We start from the raw sequence: 18,687 nt of genomic DNA, 5'->3' as shown, positions 1-18,687 counted from the left end.
ATGTAAACCAAATTCTGTGTACGATCGGTCATGTTATCATGGTACATAATCTTCACTGAACGTATCAACCTCAGCCATAGTATGTAATTGAAATGAGAAATATGTCCACAGCTCCAGATGTAGCAGTACATGGGAACACTCATTTAGTACAAGCTCTGGAAATTTTTTATGTGCAACCTTACATGGGAAATTTGATTCCTCTAGCCTGTCACTGAGATACACTTTTGGTGGCCGCCTTTACAAATCTAGCAAAAGTTGGTATGGTAACTATATCGACAGTGTGGAAAGTATCACAGAAAATACAGCTTAAAGCTAACTCATTTCTGATCAGTCTCACTGGAATACAAAACAAAAACATCATACCAGTAGTCATAACTCTCATCCCAGTTGTCAAAATGAACCAGAAAACGATTGTCCACCATGTCTGTTACCGTAGCAACACAAATGAAAGTCGGATTCTTCTTGTCTACGGCTTCCAGCTTCATCCCCACTCGAAATCCCGATGGAATCACTGTCTACATAAAGACATTTAATTGAAGATAAACACTATAAATCCAGAAATCTCCCCAGTGTCCACAATCAATACATTCATGTCATTTCTAAGTATCCCAATTAGCTGCCCCAACAGAGTGGTAGCAGCCTAATTAGCTGACATGAGAGACGCTCAAACACAGACTCATGGTCTGTGAAATAAAAGAGCTCTAAACATCCTGCTAATATTACAAGTGTTGGTTTTAATTCTGTCTCAGATGCTCCTGAAAGACTATGCTTGTTCCACAACATTATGTTATGAGACACAGGATGACAATATAATAATAGTGATAATACACTGTTTCTGAATGTGCCAGATTAGATGTTTAAATAGATAAGTAAAAAATTAATGAATCACAATTGCAGAGGTGAACTAGAGATTGTTACTGAATTTGTTATAAACATTTTCATCTTTCATGTCTCAAGTCTGCCATCACTGAAATGCGCTGTGATGCTCTACCACACACATGAACATACCAATAACTTTCCACACCACTAGTAACAAGCGAGTACTTACTGCATTCTGGTTTTCAAACAGTGACTTAGGAGCAGCTTGAGCTTTGCAAGCCTTTAGGTATGAGGGCCAGCTGAATTCTTCTTCCTTGTATCCTAAATGGAGGTCATAAAAAAGGGCAAAAATTGATATGCATGAGACACGAGGAGCATATAGGCAATTTGACCTTAATCAATCAAATTATTTTTTGCATCCAGTTCTAAACTGTTTCTTACATTTTCAAAATTGAAAAGATTATGTATTGTTATCTATTTATTATAATTTTATATAAATTACACTACAAAAGTTTACCTTAAAACTACTTATTAATTCGACCCCAACATGAACTTACTAAGTCTCTGAGGGAGCACTGGTTCGGATTAGTGGACATTTAAGCAGAAGCACTACAGAGGAGCTTACAGAGTTCAAATGTAAGTTGATGAAGCTTTTTCATTTTTACTTGGGCATCCAGTATTACAAAGAAGAATCATGCTTTTTACTTAGGGCTGGCTGAGCATCCTTACCAAAACGTCAAGCTTTCTTTACGCTAATTCAGCAAAATATTCTACTTTCTTGAGCTGCACATTATTAGTTTCTTATGGTTAGCTAGGACTGACATTTGAACTGTTCCTGATCTTCATCAGGCAGGAAGTCATATAAAAAAAAACACTAGGCAAGAACTCTAGAGACTTCAGCTCAGTTTCAGTTTTCCTTTCAAAGCAAATGAGGAGCATTTTTTACAAACCCACTGCTCTGTCCCTCATCTCTAACCTCACAGTCCTGGCTGTCAGGGGAGCTCAAGCGGCAGAACTTCTAGGGGGAAACTAGAAACTAAAATCTGTATTTCTGCTAGGTATCAAAAATCAGCCTCAGTAAGATGTATCTATATATAAGGTCCTATAATCTCCATCCCTTCAAACAAACCTCTCTAAGTGGCACAGGCTAAAAGCCACCTCTCTTGTCTGTCTGTCCCCAAGAAAACTGCACCGTACCACCTCTCTGCCTCGCAGGTACCAACTAACATTCCTTTGGTGGTTTGACTGACACACACATAACCAAGAAGCATGGCGTAAGTGCTCTGCATCTACTTTTAAGTCTGTTGCTTCTACTTCGGAAACAGCAAAGGGCCTGCAGGTCCCAGAGCTCTTCCACTATGCCAGTCAGTCTCAAAAAAGAAAATAAATTTCTTCCTTCTGCTGGCTTTACCCTACTACATCCTCAGGCTACCACTAATACAGCATGACCACTGCTAGCTTTGAAACAAACCCCTTAAGTTACATCAAAACAGCTGCTTACACCATCAGTGCCCCAGGACCTCTCATGAATTTACGGTGCAAACTGTCCCCTGCGTGGACTTTCCACTTCTTCTATTCTGTGCATATAGCACTAGGAAAGGAATATAAATTTAAGCTGATAGTTTACCTCTTCTAGTATCTTGGAGGAAAAAATAAAATAATTCATAATACATTGAACTGCATAAAAAGTTCCACAAGAAACTGCGCTTCTAATCTACACAACCATGCTAAGAATTATAAGCAAATAAGTCTTTTCCCTTTACTCACCCATTAAATAACAGTTACAGGAACATCTATTTTACTTCATACGTTACAATCTAGTAAAACAAGACCAAAACCACTACCAGATTCAGCAAGTGATTGCCTTAACTACTGAAATGTGTCATTTTTTGACTATTTGTTACTCAAATATACCGCAGACAAAAGCTCTGTTTAATCTTTAGAGAATCTCGTGTTTTCCAAAGAACCACAAGTAATGATTCCTTTAACTTCACCTTCTCCACATCTGCCTTTCTCAGTTTTCGTTTTAAATATTACCTAACATAAATTAACCTCCAAGTCCAAACAATAATACTCTTCTTTATAACCCAATTGCTTCTTCTCTTGATACATTATAGCTGTAGACTAACTGAAATAATTTTTAAAGGAATGCAGTATCGAGGTTTTAATTTTCCCTCTGTAATTCTAGAGGATATTCAAACCTAACTCAAAAACCCACAGTAGACAAAACTCCTGCCTACTGCATATGTGATGGGATCAGGTATTGGGCTAATGTCCATGGGAAAAAAATTGATTTCAGTAGATTGTGAAACAGTTTCTAGACAGCATGGATCTCCCTGTCATCAAGTGAGAAAGGGAGATCTCTAGCTCCAACCTCACCTCTTAAAAAAAATGACCAAAGGTGAATCGATTTAGTCACTACATATGGAACAGTCAATTCAACTTTTACTTTGGGACTTTTTAGTGACAGACAGTTTTCAAGGCTTTTCCCTCCTCTGCTGACTGCAGAGCAACTCTTCTGAAGTGGTTTCAAAAGACAAGGAGACCTCTGTTGCACCAGCTTCTCCCTTTTGCATCCAAATGATTTTGGCTCAGTCCAGGCAAAAGTCCAGAAGTATTACCATTGGGTAGTCCATGATAATTCTAGGAACACACATTTGCCCCCAGCCCCCTCTGTACGTTTCACCTGCATGAGACAGAAAAGTGACCTCCTCTGCACACAAAATGAGCAGCATCCTGAAACATCATACTTTTTCTTCCCTGAAGCCCAGTTTGGTTTTGCAGCTCTGCTCCTGTGTCCACTGGAAGCCCAGCGTCAGGCACCTACTGCCTCTGCTTCCATGGGGACCCTGCCATGACACCTGTCCTACCTGGCAATACCAAGAATTACCTGCCATATCCATTTTAATAAACAAGGATAGAAATAGGTATCAGAAAACATCTAAAACAATATTCTTCCTTTCTCACGTCCCCCACAGCCTCCACAGTCTCCCCCATCATAATAAACAGCCTCCCATCCCTCCAGACCTAACAAGGAAAGATTGATTTAGGTCTGTGTGGGAAGTTACCCTCTTTCAACCCTTGCAGGAAACACAAAGTCATTTACCAGGTCCCCAATCTCCCTTGAGCATTCCATCCTTACAACCCCCTGCTGTGAATCAGGACATTTCTGCCCAAGCCTGCAGGGAAGATTAATTGGGGCTGCACAACACAAAAATATGGCAGGCAGGAGTGTTTGCTCCTTTCCCAGGCCACTGGGTTCTACACTCTTTATTGTTCAGACCATAGAAGTCATAAGTTTGCATCATATCTAGAAAAAGAATGGCTACTAATGCAAACTTCAGAGTTCCTCACTGAGGTGGTATTTTATATAAGACACTGTGTTCTTCTGTACAGTACTCACTGGTACCAGCTTTAGTGTTTATATGTTTTACAGTGGGCACTGAAATGAAATAATTATTAAAATGTCATAAGCAAAACATAAAAAATCTGTTCAACCCAATAAAAACACACAAAAAGCCCCAATAACCTAAGACTGGCGTCTTCCCCCTCCCCTTTGAATAAAAGAACTCCACAAATATCAGCAAAACAGCAGTGAAAGCCCTCCTGCCAAAAATACACGTTTAACTGATGAACAGCTGGTTGCTCTTTGTCTCCCTTCCATGCACAATTCTACCATACTGCTTGTTCTTTCCTGCTCCTCTTTCATGCCACATGCAAGCACTTCTTGCACTGGGACAAAGGCAGAAGTCCCACAAGAACAGGAGCGGGTTTCAGCAAACACACCATACCTCATCAATGATGAAATGGTTTACAGCTGAGGTGAAGTGAGTCAAGCCATGCAAAGGGCAGAGCACTCTGCAGGTCTTGGATAAAATCACTAGAGAAGAGCCTTGCTATTCAAAATGAAGAACGCATCTTGGGGATGGCAGGAGTACATAGCTGTGCAGGATGACAACCAGAACCCTGAGAATTACCATCATATATTCTCCTAACTTGTCTCCGTCAACACCTCTGACAGGCTCCATGACTCTCCTAAATGAAAGACCTATCCAATGCTTCAGTATGGTGAAAAAAAATAAGCACAAAAGAACAATCTTCCCACCAATTTAAAACTAGAAGAGAAAATGAAGGAACTTTTCATTAAAGTGACTTGGAGGGAGACAGTAACTTTCCTTCAACAGCAATAATTCATTGTTAACAAAAGCTTAAGCTTTCTAAATGAGGCATTTAAGATGGAAAAGATGACAAACCTTCATCACATAAATAAACCTTACTAAGCATGCTGTAATAACATCAATAACTCTATAATTGGGGACTATTCATTTGCTATGTGTAAGTTCTTACTTCAGTGGAGGCCAACCTTCTGAGAAATTCTGATTTACGTTCAAGAAACTGTTATTACTACACAGCCAGTTATGCAGAACTACGCCCAATGAAACTGCCATACTGGAGCAGCAGCATGGAGCACTCCTGCCTATACCCAGAGTGGAACTCACAGAGCACTGAGAAGAGCAGCACATTCTCCTTTATATTCTTCCAAGGGTCAGCTGCAAAACACCACCCTCTCCCACACTGTCAGGCCCTTTGCCTGTACATTTTTAGTGGCTTTACTCTCACCTTCCACATCTCAACAGTTGAACCCACAGTTTGATAGTTCTCCATAATACACCCTCTTGACTCTGTACACTCATCGTTTTGCAGCCTTTTGAAACCACATTACCCTACTCTCACTGTGTATGTCAAAATGCCACATTCGTATACTTGTAACTCTCCTGTCTTCAGGACTAGCTCTCTTCATTCCCATATACTCCCTTCCTACCCCAAAAGGGAGCCTATTTACCCCATTTTCATGCCCAGTTCAGTACCCTATATCTGCCAAAATAAAGAAGTTACATAATCAGATACAGAATAATTAAGCAAGCAAATTATATGTATTTCAACAGTTGTGTGTCATTTACATAAGCTATGTACAAATTATGCTTGCAAGTTTGCAATGGTACTATTTTTTCTCCGTCGTTATCTGTTCATTCCTCTTTTCTCTCTATTTAAAGCTTACTCTGCAGCAAGAGCACAGATCTTTATTAGTCTGTGCCAACATACATATAATAATGGTGATCAATATCTAGTAATGAAAATGTCCTAAATCCCTCCACTAAGGAATCCTCAGCTGCCTGTAAGACTTCAGTTTAAGCACATGTCACCACTATGCTGCCATTTTACTTGCAATAAGCATTCATTTGGGGTCTAGGTTTGTTACTTAACTTTGTTTCCTAATGTCTTACGAATTACTCTTATGGTTCATCTTTCTTCTTTTCTCTGAATTTCCACTGAATAGAAAAGGTAGGATTTCAATCTCAAGATTTTAGTAAGACTTAAAGTACAGTTCCATTCGCCATGTTCAAATACTCTGACTACATGAACATGAAAGTTTCTGCCCCAAAAATAATTACAGGATTACACAGATAGTTTTGATCTCAGAGCTATGGAAAATGTACACATTTCATACTAAATAATACCTTTAGGTGGATGAAGCTTGTGACCTGTTTTCTCACACCATCCAACAGGATGAATGTCTGAAGAATCAGCATTCACCCAGAAATCATAACAATCTGGGTATCCATCAAAATGCAGTCGTATTCTATAGCCGCAAACCTAAAAGCAAGAATGCAGAACATACAACAGTATGTTTTAAGATGTTTGGCCTACGCATGACAGTTTCTGTTCAGTATTATGTGTATTAGCAGCATTCCTTCAGTCAGCCTTTTACTTCTGCTCAAGCCAGAACTGGATGAATGAATTCTTTTGATACAAAGGAAAGAATAAAAAGGCAAAGCTATTCCAAGTATGAGTGCCTCCTCTTCTGGTGAAAAGAATTAACTAAAAGTTGGGTATTGCAAGTAGTGTTAAAAGATCTTGAAAACTATTTAACCCAGCATCAGAATAAAACAGAAACCCTACAGAAAAGCATGAGTCCATCTGATACAATCATGGAGAAAACACAGATAATGATGTTTTCAAGCTATCCTGATTAATCAATACGCGAGAGAGCACTCAGCAATAACTGTGTTCAACAGGCTCTTCAGAGTTACTAAGAACTGTTATTAGAGATGAGAAATCAGTGAAGGTATCCCCCAGAACTTCATTACTCTATGAAGTAGTAAGTCAACCACTGAGAAGAAGAGGAAAAAAAAGGAGACACAATCCCTCTCTCTGTACAAAAGTTCTCCACATCTTCTTGAGTGCCAAAAGCCATAACTTTCCTGCAGGCATCAGGAAAAAAATCCCTATTTTGTATTTAATTTATACTCTGACATAAATTTCAGTTTGTCATCTCAGAATTTTGTGGAATTCAGGTCATCCTGCAGTAAAACTTAACCCATCACTTAGTGATGAGCACAGGATATACAGAAAATATTCAACAACTGACACATCACCTTTAAGAAAATGAAAGGAATATCCACAAAAACTGCATGACTATGGGCCATGAAGAAATGGAAAAACAAAAGTCTAGGCTATAAAAATATAAACTGCAAAAATTACAGCTGCTTAGAATAACAGTGACACAGAGCAGAGTATACATCCTGTTCCTTTTTCCGCATTTTAATTCACAAAACAAACCAAAACCACAATCTTTGATAAAATTACCTAAAACTAAGGTAAGGTGTATTTGAAAGACATAAAAGTATAACTGAGAAACAGGGTCTTATTTATATTATTAAAAGCAAAGAAACTACTCATAAAAAAAAATCATAAACTGCAGCAAAAAGACAAGCTGAGTTTATATGGTAGACTAATTTGTAGAAGTTGCCAACACCGGCCATTCATGAGGCCATCTAGCCTAAAAAATCATAACACAATTCTTAGATTTAAAAAAGTGAATGGCGCAACTGTAATTACTATCAAAACTCTACAAAACCACTATAAATCAGTTGTCATACTTACCGGTTTTATGCTTTTTTCCCCTTTAAAATATAAATCACAGGATTACAGAAAAAAAACCCACACACTATCAAACAGCATCACACATCTTCTCTAGCGGCATATATTAAACGTACGTAAACAGTCACTGCTGCATGGTACTAGACATAGTTGTCATGGATATGTTGTTCAGGTAGATTTAATACAGTATTATTAATTTAAAATCTTCCTAAGTACAGTTTCTGTCTGCCTGCCAGGGAAGAGCAAGCACTTTCAGTTGCTGCTGTTCAAATTCAGTCTCTCCTACAATCCCGCACCATAGCTTCTCACAGCCTCTACTTACCTCAGCCACCGTGAGAACACAGTATATCGACTGGTGCTCGGGATCCACACCCTCCAGCTTCATCCCTACTTTGAATCCATTTTTGTTGTATGGGAAAGATTGATACTGCAATGGAAAAGAACAGTTTCAATACTTCCGAAAGTATATCAGAGAAAGACAAGAGTATCTTTGTAAGGAAAAGAACAATGACTATTTCTTATTCCTGTTCCTGAAAGATCTAGTAAATTGCTTTAAAATAGGTTTTGCACTTTTCAAAGCATACTGCAGAAAAGAGAAATTGATGACTGTCTGAAAACCACGCTGATACTCGAATGACTTAAAACTTGAGAGTACTTAAGAAAATCATGAAGAATTATCCAAAAGGTTACCCAAGAGAAAGAAGATGGCATGATTTGCCCATAATTTTTTTCACCAATTGCTAATAAAACTTTTTAACAATGTAATTATTTAATTTTCAGCCTGTACAGTACCATTTTGACCTGGTGGTCATCATTCCTGTAACAATCACAGCAATGATGCTCTACTTATCCTTTTCATTTCCACAGCTCAGCCATCAAAGATGAACTGCAAGGCAGAAATACAGAACATTGTCTGTACATAGGGATGGCCTCTTTGATGACATTTTCTCCTTTGTATGTTGTGCCCTGACTAACTAATTTTCCAGAAATATTTTTGCATCACAAGAACATGACTAACCTTGTATCACATACCAATGAACCTAGAAGAACTTCTTACAAAAAACCAAGTGAAAACAAGGTTAAGCAGAAAGGATGTTTTCAATCAGAAGACATCAGTGTTCATGCAACATGCTCCTTGTCTTCTGTTAAAGAAGGAAGCAAGCTAGCAGATACTCAGGTTAAATTGGAGGGAATATCAGCAAAAAAAAAAGAATAAAACTGAGGAGGCTTTTTTGCAGGTTACCAAATTCTTAGCTAGACAGTCTTTATGTCCCAAATGGTTACAGATAAAAGACAGAAAAAGCATCATATATGCTTCCTTTTCCTTCTGTTCCTCTTTAAAAGCTACATACACACTCCCTACCCATCTGCAGTAACTCTGCAGTCAATGGAAAAAGAAGAATACCAAGAGACGTACTTGGCGAGGTCTCACCAACTTGGAAGAAAGGGAATCCTCTCTTTGGTGGCTTTGACTGCAAATAACTGAATAATAAACTCCAAAGATAGAACTGCAGTGCGTGGCACAAGAGCAAGAATGCATAGTCAAGGGGAAGGGAAATGAAGAACCAGACCGATTTTGATAAGCCTAAAGTGGCAGGCTAATAGATGTCTAACCACTGCTCTAAGTTCCTATCTAAAAATAGGTCAGATCATTTTGTAAACCACAGTTAAAGGATCAGAGTATCTGACTGCAGTACATGCATTTGAAAGGTAATTTCATCCTTAACATCTCACTTAACATTTTCATCAATGAAAGTTTAATGAAGTTAAACTATGCATAATTCTGGATACTTCCTCAAGAGGAATGTAAAAGCAGAGCATTTTTTTAAAGCAATAAAGTGAAATTTTCGAAGTTCATCTTAGTGCACAGACCTGCAGTTAATGCCGTCTATATAATAAATACGTTATAGATAAAAAAACTCAGTGGAAAACTGAAAGCTAGCAATATGCACACACTGAGGGAGAGTGGCCAAAAATGTAACAGAGATTTTATAAAAGCAAGCACAAATAAAATTACAGAGAAAGGAAACAATTAAAGAGTCGCAGAGCTGTTTATTCTTTCATTATTAAAAAAAAAAAAAGAGAGAGAAAAAAAAGAGAAAAAAAGAAGAGAGCAATTCTCACAGTCCAAGTGGAAATCAAAGATTCAAAGCTGGTGGTTATGTTCGGGATTTTTTTTAACCTTACTGTTCCTGTGGCTTGCTTGTCTGTTGGTAAATTGGAGAAATATTACCTGGCCACTACTGACTGCTATTAAGAATTCTCTCTGCTACAGGATTTAAATATTGCACACTAAATAAAACCCTAGAGTTACCCAGGGCCTACAGACTTTAAAAGAAAGTACTAAATGAGATAGACTGAATAAGAAAGACACACTGCAGAGAAAAATAAAGGCAACGGTATGTCGTCATGTAACTCCAGACATTACCACCACATGCAGTGCCCAGAAAGGCTGGTATATGCCTGTGTGTGGCAACAACAGTTAATGGAACTTCAGACAGGCAGAGTAATGCTTTGAAAATCTGCCTTCCAGATACAGACACTACTTATCCACACTTTTCCTTGTAAATTTTTCAACAGGTATATAACATAGAGGATGATCAAGTAACTGTTGTTTTTGCACCTACAAATCTATGAATTCTGTACATTGCGATCCTAGTTCTTTACTTTCACATCTCAGTAACATCTAAAAACACCAATTAAAGGTCGGGTTCACAAGCACATGTAAATTCAAAAGCTAATCCCTGCATGGAAGACTTAACAGTTGAAGTGCAAAGCAAACAGAAAAAAGACAGATGCAAGAAACAGACTACAAGTAATAGCAGAATTACCAAAGAATAATACTGGCAATACATAGCAGAAGTACAGCAGCTGAGACACGTTCGCATGTTTTGCAAGAGGAAGAACAGCATGAAAACTCTGTGGATTTGCATATAGAGCTCATTTCCAAGCAAGAGAGACAGCACAAGAGAAAGCACTGAAATGTCAAAGACTACCATAGCAAGCAAAGGACATGTAAGAGATAATGATATGACATCCACTGAGATGACAGGCAAAATGGGAACAAGCCAAACTAGTATCTGACATAGTAAAAAACACATCAGCAGGAGCTGCAAAAAGACAGGTAATATAATCAAAGCTACAAGCCAAAAGACAATCTTTGCACCATCTTTCTAAACATATTTACATAGAATGATATGACATGAACAAAGAGGGTATGTATGAGACTTCTAGCCTCAAAAATTAGAAGGAAAGGTTAGAACCTGCAGATCTTGGAAAAGCATCTGCTTTCTGTAGTCTCAGATGACGGCACTCATCTACAGCTGCAGAATTTTCTGAAAAATCAGAGCTTTCCCCCAAAGAAGCGTAAAATCTTCAAATTTTTTTACCTGATTTCCTAGAAATTTCAGGATCTTAGATGATTAACTCATTTTAAACTCCAGAAGATCATACCTCTTTAAAAAGCTTAGTGGGTACTGCGACAGCCTTTTCTTCCTCCAGATAGGATGCCCAGCACCATGCCTGCCTGCCTTTAGAGGGTACAGCTGTAAAAAAAAGCACACGATAGCAATAGAATTCTGTAACTGTTAACTTCTCATGAAAAAAAAAAAACCTCTAGCACTTGTAAGTTTATAATAACTTTTAAAGTTTATAATATACCTATCTCAAATCCACATTTTATTAAATTCCTCCATGATGTTTCTCAGAGCTCATTTCAGGAAAAGAAGTAGGTCTGTAGGTTTAACAGCACTAGGAACATGAAGGTTCCTGGTTTGTATAGGATGGTTTCCAGCAGTTCAAATCTTGACTAGTAACAATAAAAACCTCTTTCAGGTGACAAGAACAACTTATGCAGTCTTGCCCTCCAACTCTTTTCTCTTGCTGCTTATAACAAGCACTAAAGTAAATAATTTGCAAATGTGTAAAAAGATCAATTCAAATCACAAAGTAGCTCAATATTTTGGGTGGGTTTTTTCTGACAATATCTTTTCCTGGAATGCATTTTCAACTGGATAGCATTCATGACACCTTTTCTTTAATCACAGTTAAAATACTTTATTCATCAATGGTATTTACAGAATGTTCTAACCTACTGTATCACTTTGTAGTTTGATGGTTTTGGGTGGAGAGGTAGTGATTTAACAGTAATTTCTCCAAGACATCAAAACTGTCATCAGTGCTTTTTTCCCCTCAACATGTCATTAGCATATGAGAGAAACCTCCAGTTTCAGCTTTGTTCATATAGTATGAACACTCATATAAACTTGCATAGTAATTGTAATATTGGCTACAGTCGCATCAGTGAGTAGCTATTTTCAAGCCTTGAAAATAAAGCACTAACTGCACTAGTAAAAGCCAGAAACATAAAAAACAGATGGCTTGTAAGGCTGGCCATGTATGCGTTTACTCTCACACACCTCTGCTCTGCTCTACTGATCTTCATTTAAAATGTTTTCTCCACACATGCGGCTTAGCATTTCAGCCCATAAGCTTACACTGCCAGGAGGATTCTTCACAGTCCACAGTATGATCCTGTCCCAATCCTGACTGTGGACTTCTCACAAGAGAAATAAGCCCCTTAAGTAACAGTCTGGCTAAGTGTTTGTATGACTAAAACATGAACCATAACAATAGTGATGCCAAACTCTCCTGACAAAAGCTGATAATGTAACCAAAACCCAACAATTTCAGAATGATGGTGACTGCTCAACACTATTAAAGCATACTTTTTATTTGTGATTTACGCAGTTTTTATCTATTCCATTTAAAAGAAGTGTTGCTCAGCACAATGATACACAGTTACGATACTTGGTTCTGAATATAAATTGGTCTTTCTACCAACTCTCTTCTGTTGAAGAAACATTTAACAAAAAAAAAAAACCCAAAAAAACCAGAAGAAATCTGTACAGATCATTCTGTCAGGGGACTGCAGTAATTTCCTTACAGCAAAGGCTTTGTGCTTGTATCTCACATAGTTATCACTTCAGCTCTGGAAACAACTATAGAAATAATATTCATATTTTAGAGGTAATTCTATTTTGGTAGAGGGAATCTTCCACGATTTTTTGGTGCTGCATATTCAAGCAGTATTTCATCTGGCCAGTGTGCAGCAGAGCTACTTGGAGCCCTGTGCTGATTAGTGGCCTGGAAATTTCTGGTAATGTTCTCCAGTCTATCAAAAGAAACGCTTTGGAGGGCAAGATGTAGGTTTGTTCTTGGTGCACCACTGAGGTATAACAGCTGCTGATTCTCCAATTCTTCCTAGAAGTATCTATCATACAAATAGCTTGAAAAAACTGCATTAATTTAAAATATGTTTTATTATGCCGTTTGATGCAGCACATGTCCCTTTGGACTGATTATAGCAATTATTCCTAAACAGTACCATAAATGTGTCTATTTCCAGCACATACTGGAGATACGAAATTGATCCCCAAGGAAACAAAAGTAAACTTTCACTTCTGCTTAATACATGCCTTTCAACATCTGGGAACAAAATGGACCCGATTCCCTTTAATACCAGCACTCTTTAGAGGGATGAGCTAAACCCCTAAAATGTGTATCAATTACATTTACATGCACTCTGTTCTCCTCCATACTGCCAGAGGTATATAAACTGGCTCTTTATAAAAGGTAATCAATCTCCAAATGATGGGGTTTTCTCCACGGTTTTCACTTGGCTTTCTTGGTTCTTCAATCCTTCAAACTCAACTGCTATAAATAACACTAGCACTCTCTTTTTACAGAACTGAAAAAAATGTATTCAATAGGGAAAACAAATTCAATAAAACAATGCTGGCAATCCACAATAAGAGACAGACATTCCCTAAAGAATTGATAGTTGAGATTCTTGTTTCATAATCTAACTTACTTTGTTTCAAAACTGTTATTTCCCCTTTTCTTTTCCTCCTGGCTCTTTGTGAGACTCTCAAGATCCTTCCTTCAGGTTTGTCCTCCTAAATTAAAAAAAGTACAGTACCCTCATTAATTCCAAGTTTAGTACAGTAAAAAACCCAACGTTTAACTCCGACTTCAAGTAAATGGCTACTAACATAGCTCTCTGCTGTATCAAACAAAGCTGCAGATGTCTAATAAAAACAAAGCAAGTCATCAGTGACAATCACAGCCAACATGGTGAAAATGACAAAGAAGAGGACTCTCACAGCCTTATTTATGCTGCGGATAGATCATGAAGCCTATGCCAGGTCTGATTGAGCCAGAGATAAATAGCAGTATCTTTGATATGTTCATGCTTCCAAAATAATGTAAAGGAAAACCTCTCACATCCGTAGTCTGCTTTTTTCAAATGTACAATTGCTTTACTAAACACAAAATGGCACTGATGAGAACCTGAACCGATGAACAGAATAAGAATTCATCTGAGAAGACACATGCACGGAGCCAAAGAAGGTGCCCCCTGACTTTTGCCTAAGATACTGCAACATTCAGCGCTACAAATTCCCTTCTGACAACTCTAGTGTCTTCAGCTTTTTGATAATTTGGCAGAGCTCTCCCCTTCTTGCTCAAAACTGTTCTCCTCCCAGGAATGTCACAGCTATTGGGAAGAAAATAAATATTACAGGAGAACAAACCTTAAGGGAAGGTTCTCTGTTAAGTTTATTTTAAAATGAAAAATAAATCCAAAAAGAAAAAAAATAAACACATTACACTGAAACACAAAACAAACCCAAATCTTTAGGTATGATTTTCTATGGCAAATTACACTAAAAATATCAAAAGTCTTCTCTTATTAACAGCAATATAGCTTTCTTTGTAAATAAATTATTAGTCTATAGTCATTTATTCATGTGCAGAGTGGCAAAGTAACAGGTGTTGAAAGATATGTACTCCTACACTGAAGACACAGGAAGTCTAATTTGGTATCATCTTCCTTTAAATCCTTTTTGTTCTGTTCTTAAGAAAGGAAAAGAGATAAAAATCAGCTCTTATCAGTTCATTGTCAATAATTACAATTTACTCATGAGGCGTAATTAAACTGCTAAGTGAGCCAACTACTTATGGTGGCTCTGATAGAGTGACGTCACGATTTCTCTTTATACTGATGAAGTTACTGACACCACAATATAAAGCAGAACACCCACTGAAATATCTGCAGAATAGGTTTATGATGCATACTAACAGTTTCATCAGGATTCTCTTTCTTCTCCCCATTATCCCTGGACTCTTCTTTGAGAGGTAACTTCGCTTTTCTTTTCCTAATGCCTTTGGAATCATCTTCCCCATTGCATTCCATGCTGGGCTTTTCCTCCTTTGGTTCTCTATTACAAAACCAACAAAACGATACAAAGCAAGTATTATTTCACTTCTCATGTTCATAAAATAAGTCAAAAAGGAGTAAATCTGAAGGTCAAGTGTTTGTTGGTCCCTGGGTATTTTACCAAGTATATTCTTAGAAAGACTACTGAAAATTACATCTGTCAAAAGAATTACTCTGAAAATACACACAATAGCAATTGCAAAAGGAAAGCTGTCAGCTTACACTGAACAAGTTCTGCATGTTTTAAACAGTCTTTCTTTTCCCATGTACCATCAAGTCTCACAGAGAAGCAAACTGTGAAATGTTTAGGATTGCAGGGCAATTTACAGAAAGGAAAGCAAGGGTAATTGTTAAGACTGACAAATCCTGTTGGAGAAAGCAGTATGTAACTGTACAAATTGCTAAACAAGCAATCAGAACAGAAAAATTTGAAGTAAATAGCTAAAAATGAAAAAAAAAAGCATGAAATCATACATGTTAAAATCTGCCATAACGTGATAGCATGCAATACAGAATAGACATACTAACACAAACCTTCTTTTAAGATGAGATGAACTGGACTAGCCAAAAGGAAAGGAACTGAGAAACTACAATATGGTCATGTTTTCACTCACTGTCACCTGTAACACAGCACTTGCACTTAATTATAATTAACTTACCACACCAACCATCTTATTACTGATTATCACAATTCCAATGATTATGAAACAGGGTGGAAGTCTGACACTGATTCATGCATCCCATAGATTTTACCACTTGCCTCCGACAGCAGAACACAGCAAACACAGCAAAAAAGACTGCTTTCAACATCAGTGTTAAGACAAAACCAAACAGTGTCAATGCATTTACAAGAAAGAATATAATAAATGAATGAAGACTCAAAAAAACACAGCTACTTACTATATCCCTTTGCCCCACTACTAATGTTCTATCCCATCATTTTTATTTCACACTGCATTTATGCCAAATTCATTGTTTCTATGCTTTACAATAGCACCTACTTGTTTTTCACTTGCTGGGCACATCTCTGGCTGCAAAATTTCCCTTCAGGAACAAAGTCTTCTACGGTACCATAGCTGTAACAGTTTTCACAGAAAACAAGTCCATCCATTTTTGCAGTTTCCTTCAACCTTGTGGGGATCCCCGTCTTTTCTGAAAAGGCTGCAGAGTGAAAAAAGTAACTCGCTTAAGTAGAGGTGATACACTTGCAACCATCCTCAACATGCCTTGCCAAACAAACAGAAGAATGGAAGTCACGTCACTCTTGTTAGAATACAAAACTGGGAGTTAGTACCTGTATGGCATGTGTATTTCTAGCCAGCAAGGTGGGTTTTCATATTGCAACATAAGAGAGAGGAATCCACCAATTTCATGCTTCTGTCATCAGCAGCACGCCAACATTTCTGGCTGTGGCTATTCATGGAAGGAGTGAATTTAGTGATGGGCACTGCCTTGACTGCCCACAGAGTTATCACTTCATGGAGTCCATCACCTTATCTTGTGCTGGCATGCCTCATTTTTGACCTAGAGACAGGGTCATTTGGGAAAAAGTTTTGGGAAGGAGTCATCTTTCAATAGGTGACCTTATTTCTGGAAGTAAATCACTGACAACATTCTCCAGTCTCTCACAGTAGTAGCTATTGATCAACCTGCCTGAGGTATCCCAGAAGCAAAAACACACTAATGTGTAACAAATAAACCTTCAAATACCAACTTACTCACTCATCCTAAGTTACAATTTCCCCACAAGAGGTGTGTAGCCTAGGAGTGGATGCCATTTCTTTCATTAACAGGCTAGTACGAAGCACTGTCAAGTTCTCCAGCTTCTAGAGCAGGTCATTGACTTTGCACATCCCAAAAGCCAAACTTCAAGTCACAAACTCTTTCGCTTGAGCACTGTGCTGTCTTTGAAAGCAAAGTCAAATGAACTCTTGTGTGCAGACTACCTCCACTAGAAAAATACATAATTTACATGCTACATTTACACTCCAGTGTTATTGACACTTTAGAATAACTACTTCCTCTCACAACGGAAAATAGAAATATTTTTATCTTTGGGGAATATAAAATTAATCAAGGACAATGTAAGGTAGTAGAAGGATGCTTACTTGGTATGCTTATGCTTCTACGAATGCTCTTTAATTCAGTAGCCACATTTTTTTTTCAGGTTTATTAGACTGTAGGGGATGAAGTTGTATGCTTTACTGCAGATATCTGTGATCTCTCAGTATAAGAAGAAAACCTGTTGTGCTACTACGCTACTGCACTGCTGCCACTCAAATCATCACAGATTTGAATCTTGAATAACTATCATTGACTTGGAGATAGACTTACAGAAAAGAGTAGCTGAGGCCCAAACTACTCTCCCACTGATGTAAATATTTCACCTATTCACAAAAGTCACACAACAATTAAGACCTAGGGGTGGTGGGGTATCAAAGGAGAATTTTATTAAACCAAAATTTTGAAGTCTACTTTTCAAAGGACTTACAGAACACATATTTTAAAAGAAAACTTATAAAATATACTATCGATAAGGAAAAAATACTCAACAGTCCTAAGTGATCACAAAACTGGGTTTGATATTCTTTCATGCTACCTTGCTATTGATGGAGTCAGTGTATCAAAATTTTCAGAATTTATGACCTTGTAAAACAACTTTCCTTGGAAAAAAAACGTGTTTCCTTACATCAGCATTTTGAATCTAGGAATCACCTTATTTAGTAGACAAATACAACTATTAGCATTTTGTAATTAAAGATAAAGAGTTACTACACATGAATTTTAATACTGTAAAAAAGCACAGTCAGCAGGAGCAAGGCAACCGTGCAGATGTACACTGACATCAGCAGCAGCAGCTGAGCAGCAGCCAGGATCACGCAAAAGCAGTTTACAATGTGCAGTACTTCAGTCCCAAATGAACTGTAGGCAGTTAGTAGTCTGTGGGCAGTCTAAAGAATCAGCTCAACAAAAATAACATGTAAAAAGTGCTCAATAGTTTAAATAAATAAACTAACTACTCTGCAGAATAAGTAGAGGGAAAGTACTGATTCTAAACATAGAAAAAAATACCGTTAGAAAAAATTGTGGCTATAATTGAACTTCAGATGTTTAACAGTAGAATTATTTCCTTTAAACTTAAAATGCATTTACGTTCATAGTTATTCATACCCCAAGGAACAAGTAATTTCATCAGAGATACTCTGTGTCTTAATGCAAATATTTAGGGTTGCTTTGGGGGGGCAATCTTTAAGAAAAACCGATACATTAAACAAAATACAATCTACCATAGAAAACGTTTATTGCATTGTAACTGACCTTCTTGAGCAGTTGGAACCATCCAGGTTGTGGTAGCAGTTGCCTTTTTAACACTTTCCATCTCAGTTTCATCTGTAATCACTTCCAGGGCCCCAAATTCATTCACTCTGAACTATAAGGAAAAACAAATGGCATAGAGTATAGTATTAATTTACTAATATTCTTTCAGGATATCTTCTTGTATTCATCAAGACTGTTTTTACATGGTGCCCTTCCCATGTTTCCTAGTTTCTATATGTTTCTGCTTATCCTCAAGGAACTGGAAACAACCCTTTCTTTTTTTTTATCAAGCAAAACGCAAACTCATTTTGTTACCGAAAAAATATTAA

The 18,687-nt window shown here is 37.5% G+C and overlaps 1 protein-coding gene across 4 annotated transcripts in view; it reads right to left on the bottom strand.

Moving 5' to 3' along the window:
• L3MBTL3 (L3MBTL histone methyl-lysine binding protein 3) overlaps window positions 1-18,687 on the bottom strand; it is an 81,025-nt gene that overhangs the window by 38,120 nt on the left and 24,218 nt on the right. For 3 of the 4 annotated variants that reach the window (XM_069851849.1, XM_069851850.1, XM_069851851.1), the window contains exons 3-11: window positions 18,359-18,470; window positions 16,042-16,201; window positions 14,875-15,041; window positions 13,634-13,720; window positions 11,215-11,306; window positions 8,084-8,188; window positions 6,339-6,474; window positions 1,049-1,140; window positions 364-515 (exon numbers count right to left, since the gene is read on the bottom strand). In XM_069851849.1, the coding sequence (XP_069707950.1) occupies window positions 364-515; window positions 1,049-1,140; window positions 6,339-6,474; window positions 8,084-8,188; window positions 11,215-11,306; window positions 13,634-13,720; window positions 14,875-15,041; window positions 16,042-16,201; window positions 18,359-18,470 (1,103 nt within the window). The remainder of the gene's footprint in view (window positions 1-363; window positions 516-1,048; window positions 1,141-6,338; window positions 6,475-8,083; window positions 8,189-11,214; window positions 11,307-13,633; window positions 13,721-14,874; window positions 15,042-16,041; window positions 16,202-18,358; window positions 18,471-18,687) is intronic. The other variant, XM_069851852.1, reaches the window with a different exon arrangement.

The sequence above is a fragment of the Phaenicophaeus curvirostris genome, chromosome 2 (assembly GCF_032191515.1).
Source record: "Phaenicophaeus curvirostris isolate KB17595 chromosome 2, BPBGC_Pcur_1.0, whole genome shotgun sequence".
NCBI lineage: Eukaryota > Metazoa > Chordata > Aves > Cuculiformes > Cuculidae > Phaenicophaeus > Phaenicophaeus curvirostris.
Note: the sequence above shows the minus strand (reverse complement) of the source record. Positions and strands in the feature narration are given on the sequence as shown.